Consider the following 18517-nt stretch of genomic DNA (forward strand, 5'->3'; position numbering starts at 1 on the left):
GGAAAGAAAGGCCCTGCCCAAACACAGACTGTGGTCATAAACCAGGCAAACCAGATTCCTTGTTTTAGAAAGGTGACAGTGGGTCTACGGAGGTAATTAACCACTGACCTCGGAGGGAGAAGTGGACAAACAAAGAAAGAGAAGTGGGAGGCTAACTGAGCTCTCAGAGCCACCCTGAAATCCTCTTGTCTATCCTTTTCTCTTCCATTTGTTGTGGGTCTACGGAGGTAATTAACCACTGACCTCGGAGGGAGAAGTGGACAAACAAAGAAAGAGAAGTGGGAGGCTAACTGAGCTCTCAGAGCCACCCTGAAATCCTCTTGTCTATCCTTTTCTCTTCCATTTGTTGTAACACCTATTTCAGTGTTTCCGTTCTCTTCCAGCTGCCAATACCACTTCCTCCCTCATTCTCAGGAAATGTCCTTTCTTGGGAACGCAGGGAAGAACAGAGGCCACCAAGCAAGAATATTCCTGCCCACCTTCCACAGAATTATCTACATCTACGTGTATCTTTTTTCCCAAAATGACATAAGCAGAGTGAGTCCTCTGTGCCATCAAAGCCACTCCTTCCCAGGGAGGAGCACTGGTCATAGCACTCGTGTCTCCCCAGCCCTTCCACCCCCACACATACCTCCTGTGAACACCTGCTGCATTCACCAGCCTCTCCTGTACTTTTAACTTCCATCTATTGTGTTGACATGCTTCCTTCCGCAACGGGCACATTAAAATAAAACCTATCAAAACCTTCCCTGGGCCCACCATCTTTCTTATCTATCACTCTTCCTCATTTCCTTTCCTTCTCTTTATTCAAGTCAAGCTCCGCAAAAATGTGTCTACACTGGACAATTCTGGTCACCGCTGGGTGTACTCTCACTCATTTCAGAATGGTTCCTCATCTCTTCACTTCCCTGGATCCTTACACCAAGATCTCCTATCTGTGGGTTGCTCAATCCTAAAAGATACTTTTCTTAGTGTGTGTACCACTGTGTAGCCTTCCCGTAACCCTTTTGCATCCTCTCACTTCTAGGCCACCAGTCTCTGCACTGCCTCCTGTATCTCGGGCTGTTCCTTCTCAGTCTCCTCTACAAAGGGCTCCTTCTACTTCTCCCCGGGCATATTCCCAGAATTCTTCTGTTCTATAAGTCTTCCTCAGTGATCCATTCTAACGACTTCAACTCAAAAACCACTTCTCCATCAGAGATCAAATGTCCTACTGGACCGCTACCTTTTCATGTTGCAGAGATGCCCCAAACTCTGCATGGCCAAAATGGAACCAGTCATTTTACCCCAAAACCTATTCCTCTTCTTGTAGTCTCCATGTGTGTAGTTGCCCAAATTAGGACCCAGAGTATCATCCTTGATTCCTCTTTTCTTTCTCACCTCCATGTCCACTCAGTGAGTCCTGGCAATTCTATTTCCAAAATATTTTTCAGTTCATTTCCTTCTTCTCCAGTTTCTCTAGCCACCACCTTACCCTGGTGCTCATCATTTCTTACCTGGGTGACAGAAATATTTCCTGAAATAGTCTCCCTGCCTCCAGTCTGGCCTTGCTGTCCTCTAATACATTCTCCATTTCTTCCTAAGTTGATATTGATATTAATATGATATTAAATGTAATAATATGTAAATAAATGTAAATAAAATGTAAATAGTAGATATTAAATGTAAATATACTCATTTCACTTCCCTACAGAAGATGCTTCAATAGCACCTTCACCCTCTTCAGGATAAAATCAAGACTCCTATTACACTTGGCTTCTGTCTACCTGTCCAGCCTGCTTTCATCATTTTCTTCCCAGAAACACACTCCACTGCATTGGAACCAAATGAACCACCTTCAACCAACTTTCCTTAATGAATGATGCTCGCCTGTGCCTATATTTCTGTTCACATGCTGCTGCTGCTTCTGCTCAAAATACACACTTTCCTCTTCACCTGAGTGGACCTGAGATTCAGGCAGGCTTAGGCTCAAAGTCCACATCTGGCACTTCTGTGTTTTCACTCATTCAGTGAGGATCCACTGGCACTAGATTAAGTGTTGAGAATGCAGACCTGAAAACAAATGTTGCCTAAGGAAGCTCAATCTTGTTAAGGGAGAGATAAGTACTGCGATCATCCAGTGTGACAGTGTTCAACAGAGGACAACAAAAAGACCTGTAACAATGAAGAAGGTTTCTTGGAGAATGTTTGCCACTATCTGTCATTCGCCAACCTGAGTGAGTCAAGTCTTCATAGGATGTTCACCCCTATCTGACATTTGCTTCAACAAACACTCACAGAGCACTTATCACAACGCCAGGTTCCAAGTGCTACAGTGGAGAAGTAGCCAAGCCCCTGCCCTCATGGAGCTTTCATTCTAAATTCAGTTCAACTCATTCAAAATGAGTAAGCAAAAATCCTGTATTTCTTTTAAGAGTTGCTATGAAAAGAATACAGAAGTCTTTTTAAAATAAATAATTTGAAATTGAGAATTCTAAAATTTGTTCATTAGAAATCTGAATTTATGTAGTCTAATCTCCTGTCAGAGAAATTCCTCCTGGACTATAAGTGGAAAATTATTATATAGTAAAACAAGAACCCCAAAAGAACTATGTGTTCATTGCTACTGAATCAGTTTTTTTTTTAAAGATTTATTTATTCATGAGAGACAGAGAGAGAGAGAAAGAGAGAGAGGCAGAGACATAGGCAGAATGACTCTCCTGTGGGGAGCTTGATGTAGGACTTGATCCCAGATTCCAGGATCACACCCTGAGCCAAAGGCAGACACTCAACCACTGAGCCACCCAGGTGCCCCACACTGAATCAGTTTATTAACTCCACAAGTGACAATTACCTGTTCATACACCCAGAACTTAATAGCTGTCTCAGGAGCAATTTTAATGACATTTGTACCGTTTCCTCTCCAAAGGGAGCGGATACCTCCTTCTTTCACCATCTGTCGAAAGCCACCATATATGTTCATTTTGCCTGATTTTGAACCATGGACCTAAAAATAAAAGCAAAATGATATGAAACATTGATGGCATGTTACTGCTACTATTTCTAAAGTAACTGTACAATCCACCCTCTTTATTTTAATACTATTTATTACTGTAAGAAGATGTATTTAAAAATAGAATATAGAAAGTTCAGATAATGTATAATGATAGGAACAATTATTAGAGGCCATTTTAGAGGCCTGACTCTAAATCTAAATCTAAAACTAAAAAACAAACAAACAAAAAACCCCCGTATCCTCAGCATGGGAAAGAAGACAGAAAGAACATAATCTAAATTAAAATTATTATGAACAACATTCATAAGATAACATGAACCAAATTATGTATTAGGCTATAGGACATCCCTTGGAATGCAAACAAGTTCACTTTAAGAAAACTTTTTAAAATATACTGCAGGTAATATACTATCTTTCCCCCTTAAGAAGTAATACCAAGATGAAATATAAAGAGGCCTGAAAACAATTTTGTATTATGTATATCAGAGCCGTAGACTCTGGAATGCACATAGCCTGGCAAGAAAAGTAAAAATTATACCTTCTATGGATTACTTCAAAGCCTCTCTAGGCAATAAATTCATGAAGACATGAATGCCTCGCCCCGTCAATACTTGGTTTAAATAACAGAAGTGATCGCTGTTTAAATACACTACACCTTATAACGGCCTCTATATAAAAAATCAGTAAGTCTAACAAGCCAAAACAAGTAAAGAAATCAGCTCTTCTTATTGTTTTGGCTTACACAAAATAAGTGACTACTGTAAAAAATAGAAAAACAAGATGTAAGAGGCTGACGATTGAAGGTCAGCCATGTGGGCAATACGTGGTTGATCCACAATAAAGACTTGGGTGAACTTTCTTGGCTGGCTTGCAACACTGTGCATATTGTCACACATCAATGCCAGGAAAGGAGCACATCGTAACTTTACAGGGATTAGACAACAAAAGCCCTGCATTTCATACTTTACAGGACTTGTCCTTATATGCTTTCTTTGGCTGATTTTAATCTGTATCTTTGCCCTGTAATAAGCCACAACCAAGAGTGTGCTTTAAGAGTCTTACTGAATTATTGCACCTGAAGGTTGTTTTGAAAAACCCCACTCATTCACCGCACAGAACTTTCAAGAAATAAAGTCCAGAGATACCCATTTTCTTTTAAGTAAGCTTCACAATAAAATATGATAAAGGAAAAGAGGAATGCTTATTCAAGCTCAAAGTCAACTTACTATCATCCTTAAAGAAAAACACAAGCACTGATTCCTTCTCCTTTTTCTTTAAAGGACTATTTTTACCCTACATGTATTTTGAGATTTAGGTACATTCTGAATGGTTGTTAGCTTAAAATATTGTCAGAAATCTTTTTAGATTATATGTAAACTAAGGATAAGTACTAAAAAAGTATGGACCATAGGTATGACACAACACAACTTTTAAAACTATTTTCTAAGCAACTACTATATTCCAGTAGGGTGTTCCAGTGTATTAGGCATTTGCACATGCTTTATCATTTAATTCTTACAATCAGCCTTGTTAGCTATTCTTAATCCCACTCTAGGATAAAGGAAAATGAGATCTCAGGAGTTTCATGCAGTGTGAGAACTACAAGCTCTACAAAGATACAGTATTCCTCATCTAATTTGTTGTAAAGGAAAAGCCAATTACTTATCTGAGCCTCAGGTTCTCCACCAATAATGTGAGGATAAAATACCACTGCTATGTGGACTAAATGGGTTACCATAATGAGGACCAAATGAATAGCAATTCCTTTTTTTTTTTTTTTTTAAACATTTTTTATTATTATTTATTTATGATAGTCATACAGAGAGAGAGAGAGAGAGGCAGAGACACAGGCAGAGGGAGAAGCAGGCTCCATGCAGGGAGCCTGATGTGGGATTCGATCCCGGGTCTCCAGGATCGCGCCCTGGGCCAAAGGCAGGCGCCAAACTGCTGCGCCACCCAGGGATCCCTGAATAGCAATTCCTTTCCTTTCTCTCTCTCCACTCAGATCAGACCACATTGCTAGTAAATAGCAAAGCTAGTCTATAAATCCAGATCTTTTTTGCTCACCTCATCTTTAGAAACACTTTAAAAATTACATCCATGTTTCAAGGGTCAAAACTTTAGAAATATCTCACTTTTGAGAATGTATATAAAACAAAAGGAAAATATTATCATTTCCTACAATAATGGGTAGATTTTTTTCCTCACTAAACATTTGAAAAGTCATGGAATGCCAGAGATTAAAAGTCCATCACACACTTGTACCCACAATTTAAGCTTTGGTGAAATACACATATGGACCAGAATCAAGGCTAAGAGCAATAAAATAGAGATTTTACACCTTTTTTTTTTTTTTAAGGGATGAAAGAATATTATGGGGAAATTTTAAAACTTCCTTTTCAAAGCACTACATTTCTCATTGTTTTAGAATTATGTAGGAGAAACACAAGATCATAAAGTTCACCTGCATCATGACTTTCAGACGATCCAAAGGGGCAGTGCTTGTTCGAGAGACAGCACCAGCAATACCTCCTGCCAAAAGTTGCCTCCACCACTGTCCAGACTTCTTTTCATCTTCCGTGAATTCATCCGGAATAGTTAAACTATCTCCTATGTCAATACCCTGTTAAGATGGAAAAAAGATCCCCATTCTCCTTCAATTAAAAAAAGATCACTGCAGAAGGTTTGTTTTGGAGAAGAATCGTGTTATTTTACAGTGAAGATCAACTTCATTCCTTCATTCCTCATTCCAATTTGAGCATGTAGATGATTTTAAATAGCTTCATCACACTAAATGAAGTGCAGAATCAGTTCACAATAAATGAAAGTTAACAGTAATTACAAATTTACAAAACCAACAATTACAACAACTTTCTTTCTTAATAGATTAAGTAAGAGTAACTTTTCTCCTCTTGGTCTAAGTCAGAATGAAAGGTCAGCCTTTTTGGCAGATGTGAATCCTTTTTAGCTACAGAAAGAAATGAGTTTTGTCAATTTTTCAAAGATACTCCCTTTATCTCAAAACTCTATCCATGTTATTCTTTATACCATGCTATGTGCTTTAGACCTGTAAATAAAAATTAGATTAATGCTTTATATGTGAAAACCTCAAAACTGATTTCCTATGTAGATTGCTTATAAATATTTTTACAGACTTGTCATTTAAACTATGCAACAGATTCTTTATAAATTTTAGCCAACAGGGAGGTACTGTTTAAAAATAATCCTTCCCCCAATGTACTCTATAAACATTACCACAGATTATAAATATAATATATATTATAAATACAATATATATTATAAATATGCAGATAAATGGGAGTTCTAGAATGATAGTATGTTTACAACTTTATTATCTAAATGATTCTGCTGTAAAAGATTTTATAAGTAGGAGTATAGGGGTAAGAGGCTATGCTATAGTAGTAACCCCCTCTTTCTTTATTTCAGTATCAAAAAAATGAATACATGATTATAGCTTCAACTGTCAACAACTATCTCCAAAAGTATAGTAAAAGTCTGATTATGTAAATATAAACTGACATAGATAGAAAATATATCTAGGTAACTGAACTACTAATATAGTATATTATTCTATACTCAGAGAAGAGGCATTAATCACCAGAATTTTATAACATTCTATTTAAGTTTGGCATTGTTACTAGCAGCAATGTGAACCCTAGGCTTCATTTATTATGTGTAAAATTTATTGAAATCCATGAATAAACATAGCAGACAAGCCCACTAGGAAAATTAAAATTCCCTCCAAGAGTTCCATTGGTTTCTGGAGCAGATTGCACAATAAACTGACCTTCATTTATACTAACATATGTTAGCAAAGTATTAATGAAATTTCATTAAATTTGAAAGTTTTGAGAAATACAAATAGGTGTGAATTGCTAAACAAAAGAGCCAAAATTGTTTTAACCTTCAATAATTATAAGTACCTTATCCCAGAGACAAATCTAGAGAGTTGATAAAATATGCAAAAATTTCAGAAGTCATCTCTGGCCATCATTAATGGCCAAGGAAATAGAATCTCAGCAATCATGAGGTGTTGAGATTACTTACGCAATGTAGTATCTATAAAAAGTAAAAACCTATGACTTTCACACTTCTCTTGGCAAAATACTTAAATGCAATAAAAGCTAGGCAGCTCATCTTCATAAGATTTTTAAAAGTGTATGATGAGTATTGTTGTACTCCTCCAACTATTGAACATGACAAAAATGGGTACTGCATTTGCAATATTTATGTAGCCTCAGGGTTTTAAGGTGTTTATTTTTTTTTAATGTATTCTGAATATACACCTAACAGAATAAGCAGAACTTTACAAGCTTAGGAGCCCTGGGAATTGGGCACCCCGGCCCAGAAGCCTTAGAGTATTCTCGTGTGATAAATAACTATGGCTTACAACTAAGTGTAATGTAATACATATGGCATACTTACAGTAGAACGTTTCCAGAAACGGATAATTTCCTCAATGTCTGTAGCAGGATTTAGTAAGAAATAGTCCCTCCATTCATTCCAGTCTATTGTCATTGTCCCATCAGTATCAATACTGAAAATTAAAAGAAGCTAATTAAAAAACAAGATAAAACTTATAAAAGTAAAACATTATTGGCCATTTTGCAAAATGACAGTTTCTTTTCCAACTCAACGTTCTTATCAGAAGATCCCAATTCACAATAAGAGGTTGTTAGAAATGGCAGCAAGCTTTTAATGTTGTTAGATAGCTTTAATCATTTACATGAAGAAGAACCCCAAAGTCACAGAGAGCTCTCACTAAAGACTACTTTTGGGACTGTGTCAAACTCTAATCAATGAGCTATCAAACAGTCAAGCTGGGAGATCGAATACTGAGAGTTAGTAATGAATGGATTTATGATCCATTTTTTTCTTGCATTGGCTCACAAAGCCATTTCTTAATGTTCTGACATTTGGATGTGATTTTGGAATATACTCAAAATATTCTATCAGTTTCCTTCTCCAACTTCTTCAAAGCTAATAAAATTAGCAGTTATTATTTAAAAAAAAAATCTAACCTGGTTACTGGGTCCTTTGAGTCTTAAGAAATCCTAGTACCTCATCTTCAACATTTAACATTAATGTATTATAATAGCCTTAGATATTTTCCATTAACATTTTGCTTGTTTTACAAGTTCTTGGCAGTGTGCTATTTGGCCAGTTTTTTCCCAAGTCCAACTCTGAACTGGGCCAGGACCTTGTTTTGTTCACTCTCCATACCCAGGACCTAAAGTGGCTAGCACAAAGAAGATGCTCATTTATTTGCTGAATTAATGACTGTCTCTGAAAAAAAGTTTAGATGTCTCCTATAAACCTTATATTTATTCAATCATTATTGAATCTTTATGTATCTTAATGTAATCTTTATGTAGATAAAGCTGGCATAAAGATGGTAGTCAAATCAAATGTGATTTTCAGGTATTAATACTATCATGTTCTCTAGTGCCAATTTTAATTTTGGTCTGCATATGTGAAATTACACAGACTTTAATTTGTCTCAGCACATGGGTGTTAACATTTCCCATGAGGATCCTAGTTACTACTAGGTCTATAACATTATTCTAGGTTGCAATATTTATAGCTCTGTTTTTATCAGTATTTTCTATTCTAATGCAATTATTTATCATCTGACCCTACCCCTCAACCTCCCATACATGCAGTCATGAGTATCCTCCACAAGGCAGAGATTTTTTATGGATTTGTTCACTGAGATGACCCAAGTGTTTAGAACAGTGCCTGGCAGAGACAATGTTTACTGAATGAATAAATTAATTCTAAATTCTGACAAACTTCTTAAATAAAATAGTCTCACTGTGCATTTAGATTGCATTTCTCTTCAAACCACTAATGGAGCTCCACATCCCTTATCATATTCACTTGCTTGTGTAAATGTTTCCCCTTGTGTGAAATGCCTGTCTCTTTTGCCCATTTTTTTAAATAGGTTGAGTGTCTTTTTCTTTTATATGTATAGTTCTTTATATAGTTGATTTTAATACTTCGTTATAAATTATCAAACCCTTTGTCTTTTTACTTTGTTCATGGTATCTGTGAACAGATGCTTTTAATTTTAATATAGCTGAATTTATCAATCTTTTCATTTATGCTACTGCCTTTTGTGTCTTTTTAAAAAATAAATTCTTCCCTACACTGAGGTAAAGACATTTCCTTTTCTTCCTCCAAAAGTATGATAGTTTAACTTTCATGTTTAGGTTGATCTTTGTGTATGGTGTGAGGTAGGTATCCAGCTTCATTTTTGCCCACATAGATAACCAGATGCACTGGCACCAAGTACAGCATAGTCTCTTCTTTTCTGCAAAGTGATCTGCAAAGCTACTTCTTTGTGTGACAAGTCCCAAATATGGATGGGTCTGTTTCTGGGATATTATGTTACATTTCTCAACTTGTCTATTCCTGTACCACTATCATTATCTTAATACAAACTCTCGATATCTGATGAGGAAGTCCCCTGCTTCTCATGGCTCTTCAAGAATGTCTAGATTATTTTGGGGCCTTTGCTTTTTGATAGTAATTTGAGACTCAGCTTAACAAGTTTCTCAAAAAAAAAAAAAATTACTTTTTTTTTTTCCTGATGGCATTGTATCATTATCAATTTGGAGAAAAGGTACATCTTTTCTGTACTTAGTTATCTAACACAATATTTTAAGTTGCTCTTTTTTTTTAAGATTTCATTTATTTATTCATGATAGACATAGAGAGAGAGAGAGAGAGGCAGAGACACAGGCAGAGGGAGGAGCAGGCTCCATACCAGGAGCCCAACGTGGGACTCGATCCTGGGACTCCAGGATCGTGCCCTGGGCCGAAGGCAGGCACTAAACCGCTGAGCCACCCAGGGATCCCCATACGTTGCTCTTTTGTAGGTATTGATTGTGGTACATTACGCTTTCTATATACAGCTAATTTTTTATCTATATAGCTAACAGATCACTATGTTTTTCTCTAAATCACAATATTTTCTCTAAAATATTTATATCTACGGGTACCTGGGTGGCTAAGTCAGTTGGGAATCAGACTCTTAATATGCACTCAGGTCATGATCTCATGGGTCATGAGATGGAGCCCATGATCCGGCTCCACGCTTAGTGGACTATCTCCCTGTCCCTCCCCCAACTCATACACTCTCTTTCTCTAAAATAAGTAAATCTTTAAAAAATATATGTATATAAAGTAAAATATTTACAAATGTGCCATAAATGATGTTGGCCTATAATTTCCTTCTTTCATTAGTTGTCTGCCTTTGCTGTTACGATTATTATGGCCTCAACAGAATGGATTGGATACTGTGCTTCTACAGTCTCCATATATTTATAGACCTGTTTTTTGATAGTTTATAAGGACCATCTGGGCTAAAATTTTTACGGGAAAATTTTTAATTATTGATGTAATATGCTTGTTTAGATACTGTTGGCTATTTCTTCTTGATTTAGTTTTGGTAAATTATATATGTCTGGAAATTCTTCTATTTCATATGTTTTCAAATTTATTGGCAGAAATCTGTGACATTATCTTTGAAAAACTTCTGATGTGTCTATTTGCAATCAAACATTTATCTATTATTTCCATCTCAATTTTTTCTTCATCAATATCTCCAGAAGTTTGTCTTTTCTTTTTTTAGAAAAAGATTTTTATTTATTTATTCATGAGAGACACAGAGAAAGAGGCAGAGACATAGGTAGAGGGAGAGACAGGCTCCCCACGGGGAGCCCAACTTGATCCCAGGACCCCGGGATCACGACCTGAGCCAAAAGCAGATATTCAACTGCTGAGCCACCCAGATGTCCCAAATTTGTCTTTTCCAGTAACCAATGTTTGGCTTTGTTGATCTGATTTCTGTATATCTGCATCCTATTTCCACTGCTTCATTATCTCCTTCTTTCTACCTTCTTTGAGATTATTTTGGTTTCTCCCTTTAAATTAGCATGTTAATTTTCAGCCTTCATTCTTTTCTTTTGATTTTATCTATTTCTTAGGTGTCAAAGTAAAAAAGATGGACAGATGGAGAGAGGGATGCAGCTGGCCCCAGGGTGGGAGTGAGACGTAAGTGGGGGAAGGGTCCCGTTCACATCACATCCACAAAGAACTCACTGGGTGTCCCATAGCCGTGCAGAAGGACTGTCTGCTGGTGGTCATTTCAGGGGGCATGTAGGCTAGGTCTTGGCCTGTAGGGGCTCCTGGAGGCTCCATGGCCACTGGTGGTGGCGGCAACATCAGCATGGGGGGACCACTGAAAGAAGGTATGCCATGGGGGGGCTGCAGCTCAGGTGCATGTGGTGACTGCACAAGTTGGTCATGGAGTGGTGGCTGGCTGCAGTGGCTATGCTAGCTGGGCACCTGCTCCTGCGGCCCCACAAGCTACTGTGGGTTGTGTCCTACTTGTTGCTGTTGCTGCCCAACTTCAAGTCCCCAGCCTTCAAGTCCTTCTCCTTCCACCTGTCACTGCCCCCACCAAAGCAGTTGGCGTAGGCTATAGGGGTGCAGGGGCAGCAGGTACTGGTAAAGGAAAGCCTTGGACCAAGGCATGGCCCTGCGTGTGGCACTGGTCAGAGGTGCCATGGAAGGCATTGTGATCATGGAGAGCCACGTTGGTTCTGTTGCCACGGGGGTCGCTAAAGATATAGGAGCACTGCCCAGAGAAGGTGACCTTGTTGACAGTGTGATGGATGAAGCTGCTTTCAGAAGGTTGCTGGCATACCTTCTGGCCTCTCCCTGGTCAGTGAAGCCTTCCACATTGTGGTACAGCAAGTCTACCACATCCAAGCCAATGAAAGTAATGGGGATGGTAATCTTGGGCCACATGCGGCCACCGACCCCCAGCCCAGATTCAGAGGCGGCCATGGCTTTGACGATGGCAGCCATGTCACTATGGCACTCTGTGTCATGAATGGGGCTGGTGAAAGAAGAGCCAGTGGAGGTGATAGAGCTTAGGGGCTCATTCCACAGGCAGGAGGGTGTTGGTCAAAGCTACAGCATCAGTGACCCAGGCTGCAGGGTCAGTGGGCCCAATGGCCTCACTCCTGAGTAGTATGAAGCAGTCACATGGGCTTGGGTCCCAGCACCTTGGCTACAGGGTGATGGCCCCAGTCTGTGCACAGTGCCACAGAACCCATACCATGTTGTCATTACGCATATTCTTAAAGCTCTTCTAGTTTGCCTGTAATAGCGTATCTCCTAGGTCTGTACCTCCATCAGCAGCCATGGCCTCAGCCTTCATGACAGAGCTGATACAGACACCTCTATCGCCTTGGGTCCACAAAGGAGATGCCTAGAAAGTTGTACTCTTCCATGAGAATGACTGTGATGATGCTGAGTGACACGGTGGAGTCTGTGGTGCTGCTGAAGGACCACGACCACTCGGGCCGTGAAGCCTCCTGCTTCTGCTGCCTCGTCTTCTCATGAAGTGGGAGGCACTGCCCTGCTCTATAGAGCTGCTAAACCTGTGAGCGCAGTCATCCTCATAAGATGAGAAGAAGCTGCTGGTCTCTAACTCACTGCTCAGAAAGGTGCATGAGCTATCACAGACCCCTAGCTCTTGCCACTGCTCCTCACGCTGGGAAGATACGAAGGAATCTGTCTCTGTGTCATTGTCTAGGTCTTGCTTGCTTCCCCCACCAGCACAAGGTTGAAGGACGGGGCCGGGAGTCCCCATTGCCTCCTGTGCACTCCATGGGCAGCGGCAGTTCTGATGAGCTGTCAGCACAGAAGGAAACTGGCTCTGGATGCAGCCCTCAAGCAACACCAACCTCAGCTTGGCATTGTCATCCCACATCTCTTCCTTCACCACTCCGAAACCGCGGTCCATTGACTTGAAGAACAACATAAAGCTTGGTCACTACAGGATGCCCCTGAAGTCTGCCAAGGAGAGACACTTGGCGGGCAGGAGCAGCTTCACCAGGTACCATGTCTCCTGTGCATCCAGCTGGTAGATGATCTTGGTCTCACTCATGGCTCTGGCCTGGCAGCCCATGCACCCCTTAATTCTTCTCTACTCTAAGCTTTAAAGCTATAAAATTCCCCCTAAGTACCACTTTAGCTGTATCTTAAAAGTTTTCATATGTGATATGCTTTCAAGTCAAAGTATCCTTGAATGTCTACTATGATTTTCTCTTTGACCCAAAAATTATTGAGAAGTATATATCATATCCAAAACCAATGGTATTTTAGAACTTACTTTTGTTACTAACTTCTAAATTAATACATGTGGTCAAAGAAAATGGACTTTGTGATACCAGTTCTTTGAAATGTGTTGAGCCTGGCTTTATGGCCTACTATAAAATCAATTTTTGTACAAGTTATATGTACATGAGAAAAAATTTTTTTTCCTAATTTTTTGGTACAAGGTTCTATTGTATACCCATTAAATTAAGCTTATTTATTTCCCTTCCACCTTGACTAAATTTTTTCTCAGCTTGATCTAACAGGTCTAGGAAGATGTTTGTTAAAACTTCTCACAACTACAAAGGATTTGTCAATTTATCCCTGGTATTCTATCAACCAGCTTAAAAATTGTATGTCTTTGTGGTGAACCTTAAATGTGATGACACTTTATTTCCCATTAATGTTTTTTTACCTTATAATTTTATCCAATATTAATTAGCTACCTCGGCTTGCTTTTAGTTTGTAGGATTTGGTCTTCATTTTTTCTTACATCTGGCAATCTCTGTGTTTTAGTAAATACTGTTAATTTTTATTTTGATATACATTAAAAGTCCACCATAAGCAGGGATCACTAAAAAACAGAGTTTCATGCTACTGTGAGGTTAATAATATTTTTCGATGAGTACGTTCCATCACAATACCAGGAAAATACTGAAAGTCTTTGTCCCCACCAGAGTATACACTGAACTGGGAATATCCTGACCAACCAGAGGCAATAACCATCTAACTTCCCACCCCACCTCCCCCAAAAAGATTGCAACTTTACTCAACCTGGCCCAGTTGAGAATGGAAGTAAAAGGAAAACAGGACTTAACATTATTTAGGGCACTTTTTGGTGGGGTTTTATTGTGCTTACACTTATTTTTCCCATCTTATTTGCTATTTGTCTCATTTTTTTTCTTTGTTTTTCTCCTTTATTTACTTGTTGAACTGCCTGAATTTCATGCTTGTTTTTTTTTATTCCATTTTTCCCCCTCACTGGTTTAGAAGTTATATACTCAATTCCTATCTTTGTAGTGGTTTACCCTGAAATTTTGCCACGTATGTATAAAAAAACTAAAGTTATTATTTCACCTCCCTCTCCTGAATAAGAATCTTAGAACAGTTTAAAACAAATAATTCTCCCCTATTACTATCTACCGTTGCAGCTGTTCTTTTTCTTAAATCCCACAAATCGGTCATTATTATAGTACATTCGTGGCTGTTTCCGATGAGCCAGACAGCTCATAGACCACCAGCTAAAAGACCACCAGTGCTCTGTTCTGAAAAACACTGTCTGACCCATTCCCCAAAAGTGCTGTTCACATGCTTCCAAGTCTGCACAGGACTTGCCCTCTACTAGAATGTCCCTCCCCCCATCTGTGTCACTAGGATAACTTCTACTCATTCTTCAACACTCTTCAGTATTTTCTGAGGGCACACTATTACAAGGTACTGAGTGCAGAACACAACAAGACAGAAGTTGTCCCTGCCCTCAAAACTTAGCATAGTAGGAAAAACAAGCACTAAACAATAGCAAATAATAGCTAATATTCATTGAGCATTTGCAAGACATTGTTCTAAGCATGTCGCGAGTGAATTCATTTAGTACCTAAAACAACCCTATATACTTTCTACAATCTCCATCTTATACACAGAGAGAGGCTAAGTTTTTGTTCTGGGTCACAGGCTGGTAAGTGGAGTAGAATTAAGTATTTTAACCCAGGCATTCTAATTCATAAACTCTATTTCTAATCACTAAGCTACAGAAACAAGCTCATGGTTCCAACCTGTACAAACCATGAAGCAGAGAACAAGTTGCACAAATAAAGAAAACCACTGTAGAGTTGGCAGGGGGTGGGGGGAGAAGGAGGCTGGTTTAGGGAGGGCAGGTGGTTCTGAGGTAAAAACCGAAGGGTAACAGAGGATAGGGGAGGGGAGGGCCTTAGTCCCTTAAGCAGTAACTACTGCAAGCGAAAGGCTCCAATGTTGGAAGACTTTTAAAAAATTCAAAGAACTGAAAGAAACATGATGAGAGCATAGTCAACAGATTTCACCTGTGCCTAGCTGATCTTGCTATTTGAAGCCACAGAGAATGGACAGTCACTAAGAGAGTGGCAGGCAGAAATAAAGTGGTAACCATTTGGAATAATCACTGGGGAAATGGAAGACACAGGTGACCAGGAACACAGACACATAAAGCTTCAGCCTGAATGTCTGGTAGAGGATAAAGGCTGTGCTGATTTTAGGGGTATGAATCGGAACAGTTTCATTTTTCTCTAGAAATGTTTAATAGCCTAAATGTCGGGGTAGAGAAGGCAAGTGGTAGGATGCTTCAGGGATGGGAGAAAGTGACAGAAGGAAATGTGTCAAGAAATTGAGGAACTAGAGTAAATGAAGGAGCCAGAGGTAAGTCAAAAAGCAAGTACAGTGAGAGCAAGACAACACAAAATCTGGAAGAGGGGTCAGAAGGTAGGATACAGGTGTTTGAGACTTCAGAGGAGGGGAAGCTTCAAGTGATGGTGTAATCCTGAGAGGGAGTGGCTTGCCAAAGCAAAATGCAGATGCAAGTCTTAGCTAGGCAAAAGATCAATCACCAGCTCAAATACTGAAGCTTCCTAGGACTTGGGGTAAGGCAAAAATGACTGATTGGCAGGTACCAAAGTCCTCAATAAATGTCAAGATAAGAAAAAGAGAGGAAAGAGGGATGAGGATGAAAGCCTGATACGAAAATGGATTTTTACCTGGGAGCAGAAGATGAAGATATATGAAGAACACATATTTGGAAGAGACTGCCCATTCCACCCAGATTTCTACTGAAAAGTCTACATTTCAGCATACTCTGACGACCTAGCCACAGCTGTCGCAAGTAGCACCTTTCAGATTTCTCTCTCATGAACTTCAGGTTTGGGATACTAAGAGACAGTGACATGGCAGACAAGAAGCTGATATTTGCAGGTATATGAGCCACACCAACAGCTGAGGACTCCAGAGGGTCCATGGCCCCCATTACTGAAACCCTAATTACATGCTACCTTTTAAAACCTACCTACATATACATTAGTCTCTGTCCCCAGTTCCTGACAAAGAGCTCCTAAAACCTTTGTAATTTCCCAAGTGATAAGAGCCCTAGGAGTTTCTCTTGTTCAAATATCTGGTCTCTAGCCCACCCCTGACACAGAGCTCCTAAAACCCTTGTAAATTCCTCAGTAATAAGGGGCACCCGGGTGGCTCAATGGTTGAGCTTCTGCCTTTGGCTCAGGTCATGATCCTGGCGTCCTGGGATCAAGTCCCACATCGGGCTCCCCGCATGGAGCCTGCTTCTCCCTCTACCTGGTCTCTACCTCTCTCTGTGTCTCTCATGAATGAATGAATGAATGAATGAATGAATGAATAAATAAATAAATAAATAAATAAATAAATAAATAAATAAATAAAATCTTTTTTTGGAAAAACTTCTACATGATAAGAGCACTGAGAGCTTTTTTGTTCTAATGAGGTGGCTGTTGGTGGGCTCCTGGAGACGCAGGCTGGTCATCAGATATACCAAACCACGATCAGAAGCTTAGAATTCTCAGTCCCCTACTCCAAATTCTCCAGAGAAGGGAGAAAGGCTTGCAATAGAATTAATAATTGAACATGTCTATGTGAGGCAGCCTCCATTAAATCCAAAGTCTGGGGCTCAGAGAACTTTCAGGTTGGTGAACACATCCCTGCCAGGAGGGTAACACACACCCCAACTCCACAGGGACAGAAGCTCCTACACTTGGGACCCTCCCGGACCTCACCTTATGCATCTCTTCATCTGGCTGTTTACCTGTATCCTTCATCACATCCTCTAAAAAACTGGAAAACGTAAGTAAATATTTCCCTGGGTTCTGTAAGCTGCTCGAGCAAATTAATCAAATCAAATGAGGAAGAGGGTCACGGGAATCTCCAACTTATAACCAAGTTGCTCAGAAATTGTGGGTAATATGGGGACCCACTACTTGTGATTGGCATCAAAACTGGGGAGGAGTCTTGTGGGATGAGCCCTAAACCTATGGGATCTGACACTTTCTCCAGGTAGACAGTGTTAGAATTAAGTTAAATTGTAGGATACTCAGGCTAATGTCACAGATAACTGCCTAATGTGGGGTGGGAGTGGGCGTGGGGAACCTACACTTTTGGTGACCAGAGGTGTCAGAGGCAAAGTGTTCAACGTGAAGAGTAAAGAAGACACAAAGGAAAAAAGGAGGTTTTCCCAGTATAAACACATTCTGGTATTTTTTCTGAAGAAGTACAAATGCTAGTAATAATAATAATAATAATAATAATAATAGCACAAAAGTGCAAAAGAAAATATGATTTATTAGCCATCAGGGAAATACAAATCAATTAACGAGATATCACATAATACCCACTAAGATGGGGATCCCTGGGTGGCTCAGCGGTTTAGCGCCTGCCTTTGGCCCAGGGCGTGATCCTGGAGTCCCGGGATTGATTCCCACATCGGGCTCTCTGCATGGAGCCTGCTTCTCCCTCTCTCTGCCTCTCTCTCTATCTCATGAATAAATAAATAAAATTTTTTAAAAAATACCCGCTAAGATGGTAAAATCCAAAAGACAGCAAAGAACAAGTGTTGGGATGGTGTGGAGAAACTAAAACCCTCATACATGGTTGTTGGTATTATAAAATGATGTAGTCACTTTTAAAAACAGGCTAGCGATTTTTCAAAATGTAAACAGAGTTATCATATAACCTAGTCTTTCCACCTCTAGGTGTAATACCCAAGAGAACTGAAAACATATCTTCACACAAAAACTTGTACATGCATTATTCATAACAGTCAAAAAATGGAAACAACCCAGGGGCACCTGGGTGGCTCAGTGGTTGAGCGTGTGCCTGTGGCTCAGGTTGTGATCTCGGGGTCCTGGGACTGAGTCCCGCATCAGGCTCCCTGCATGAAGCCTGCTTCTCCCTCTACCAGGTCTCTACCTCTCTCTGTCTCTCATGAATAAATAAAATCTTTAAAAAAAATGGAAACAACCCAAATGCCTATCTACTGATGAATGGATAAACAAAGTATGATATATACTTATAATGGAATGTGACTTGGTCTATGAAAGGAATGAAGGGCTGATACACACTACAATATGGATGAACTATGAAGACACCACACTAAGTGAAAAAGCCAGACACAAAGGGCCACATATTGTATGATTCCATTTTTTGGTGAAATGTCCAGAACAGACAAATCCAAAGAGACAAAAAGCAGATTGGTGATTGCTGGGGGCCTGCAAAGGAGGAATAAGGAGTGACTGCTAATAGGTACGGGGTTACTTTCTGTGGTGATGAAAATGCTCC

The 18517-nt window shown here is 39.6% G+C and overlaps 1 protein-coding gene and 1 pseudogene across 1 annotated transcript in view; both read right to left on the reverse strand.

Moving 5' to 3' along the window:
• Positions 1-18517, reverse strand: part of LOC144318587 (mitochondrial adenyl nucleotide antiporter SLC25A24) — a 48504-nt gene that overhangs the window by 12576 nt on the left and 17411 nt on the right. Inside the window, exons 4-6 of the mRNA XM_077905677.1 lie at positions 7442-7553; positions 5460-5618; positions 2834-2986 (exon numbers count right to left, since the gene is read on the reverse strand). Of these exons, the coding sequence (XP_077761803.1) occupies positions 2834-2986; positions 5460-5618; positions 7442-7553 (424 nt within the window). The remainder of the gene's footprint in view (positions 1-2833; positions 2987-5459; positions 5619-7441; positions 7554-18517) is intronic.
• LOC144318585 (segment polarity protein dishevelled homolog DVL-3 pseudogene) lies at positions 10691-16529 on the reverse strand (annotated as a pseudogene).

This window comes from Canis aureus, chromosome 8 (assembly GCF_053574225.1).
Source record: "Canis aureus isolate CA01 chromosome 8, VMU_Caureus_v.1.0, whole genome shotgun sequence".
NCBI lineage: Eukaryota > Metazoa > Chordata > Mammalia > Carnivora > Canidae > Canis > Canis aureus.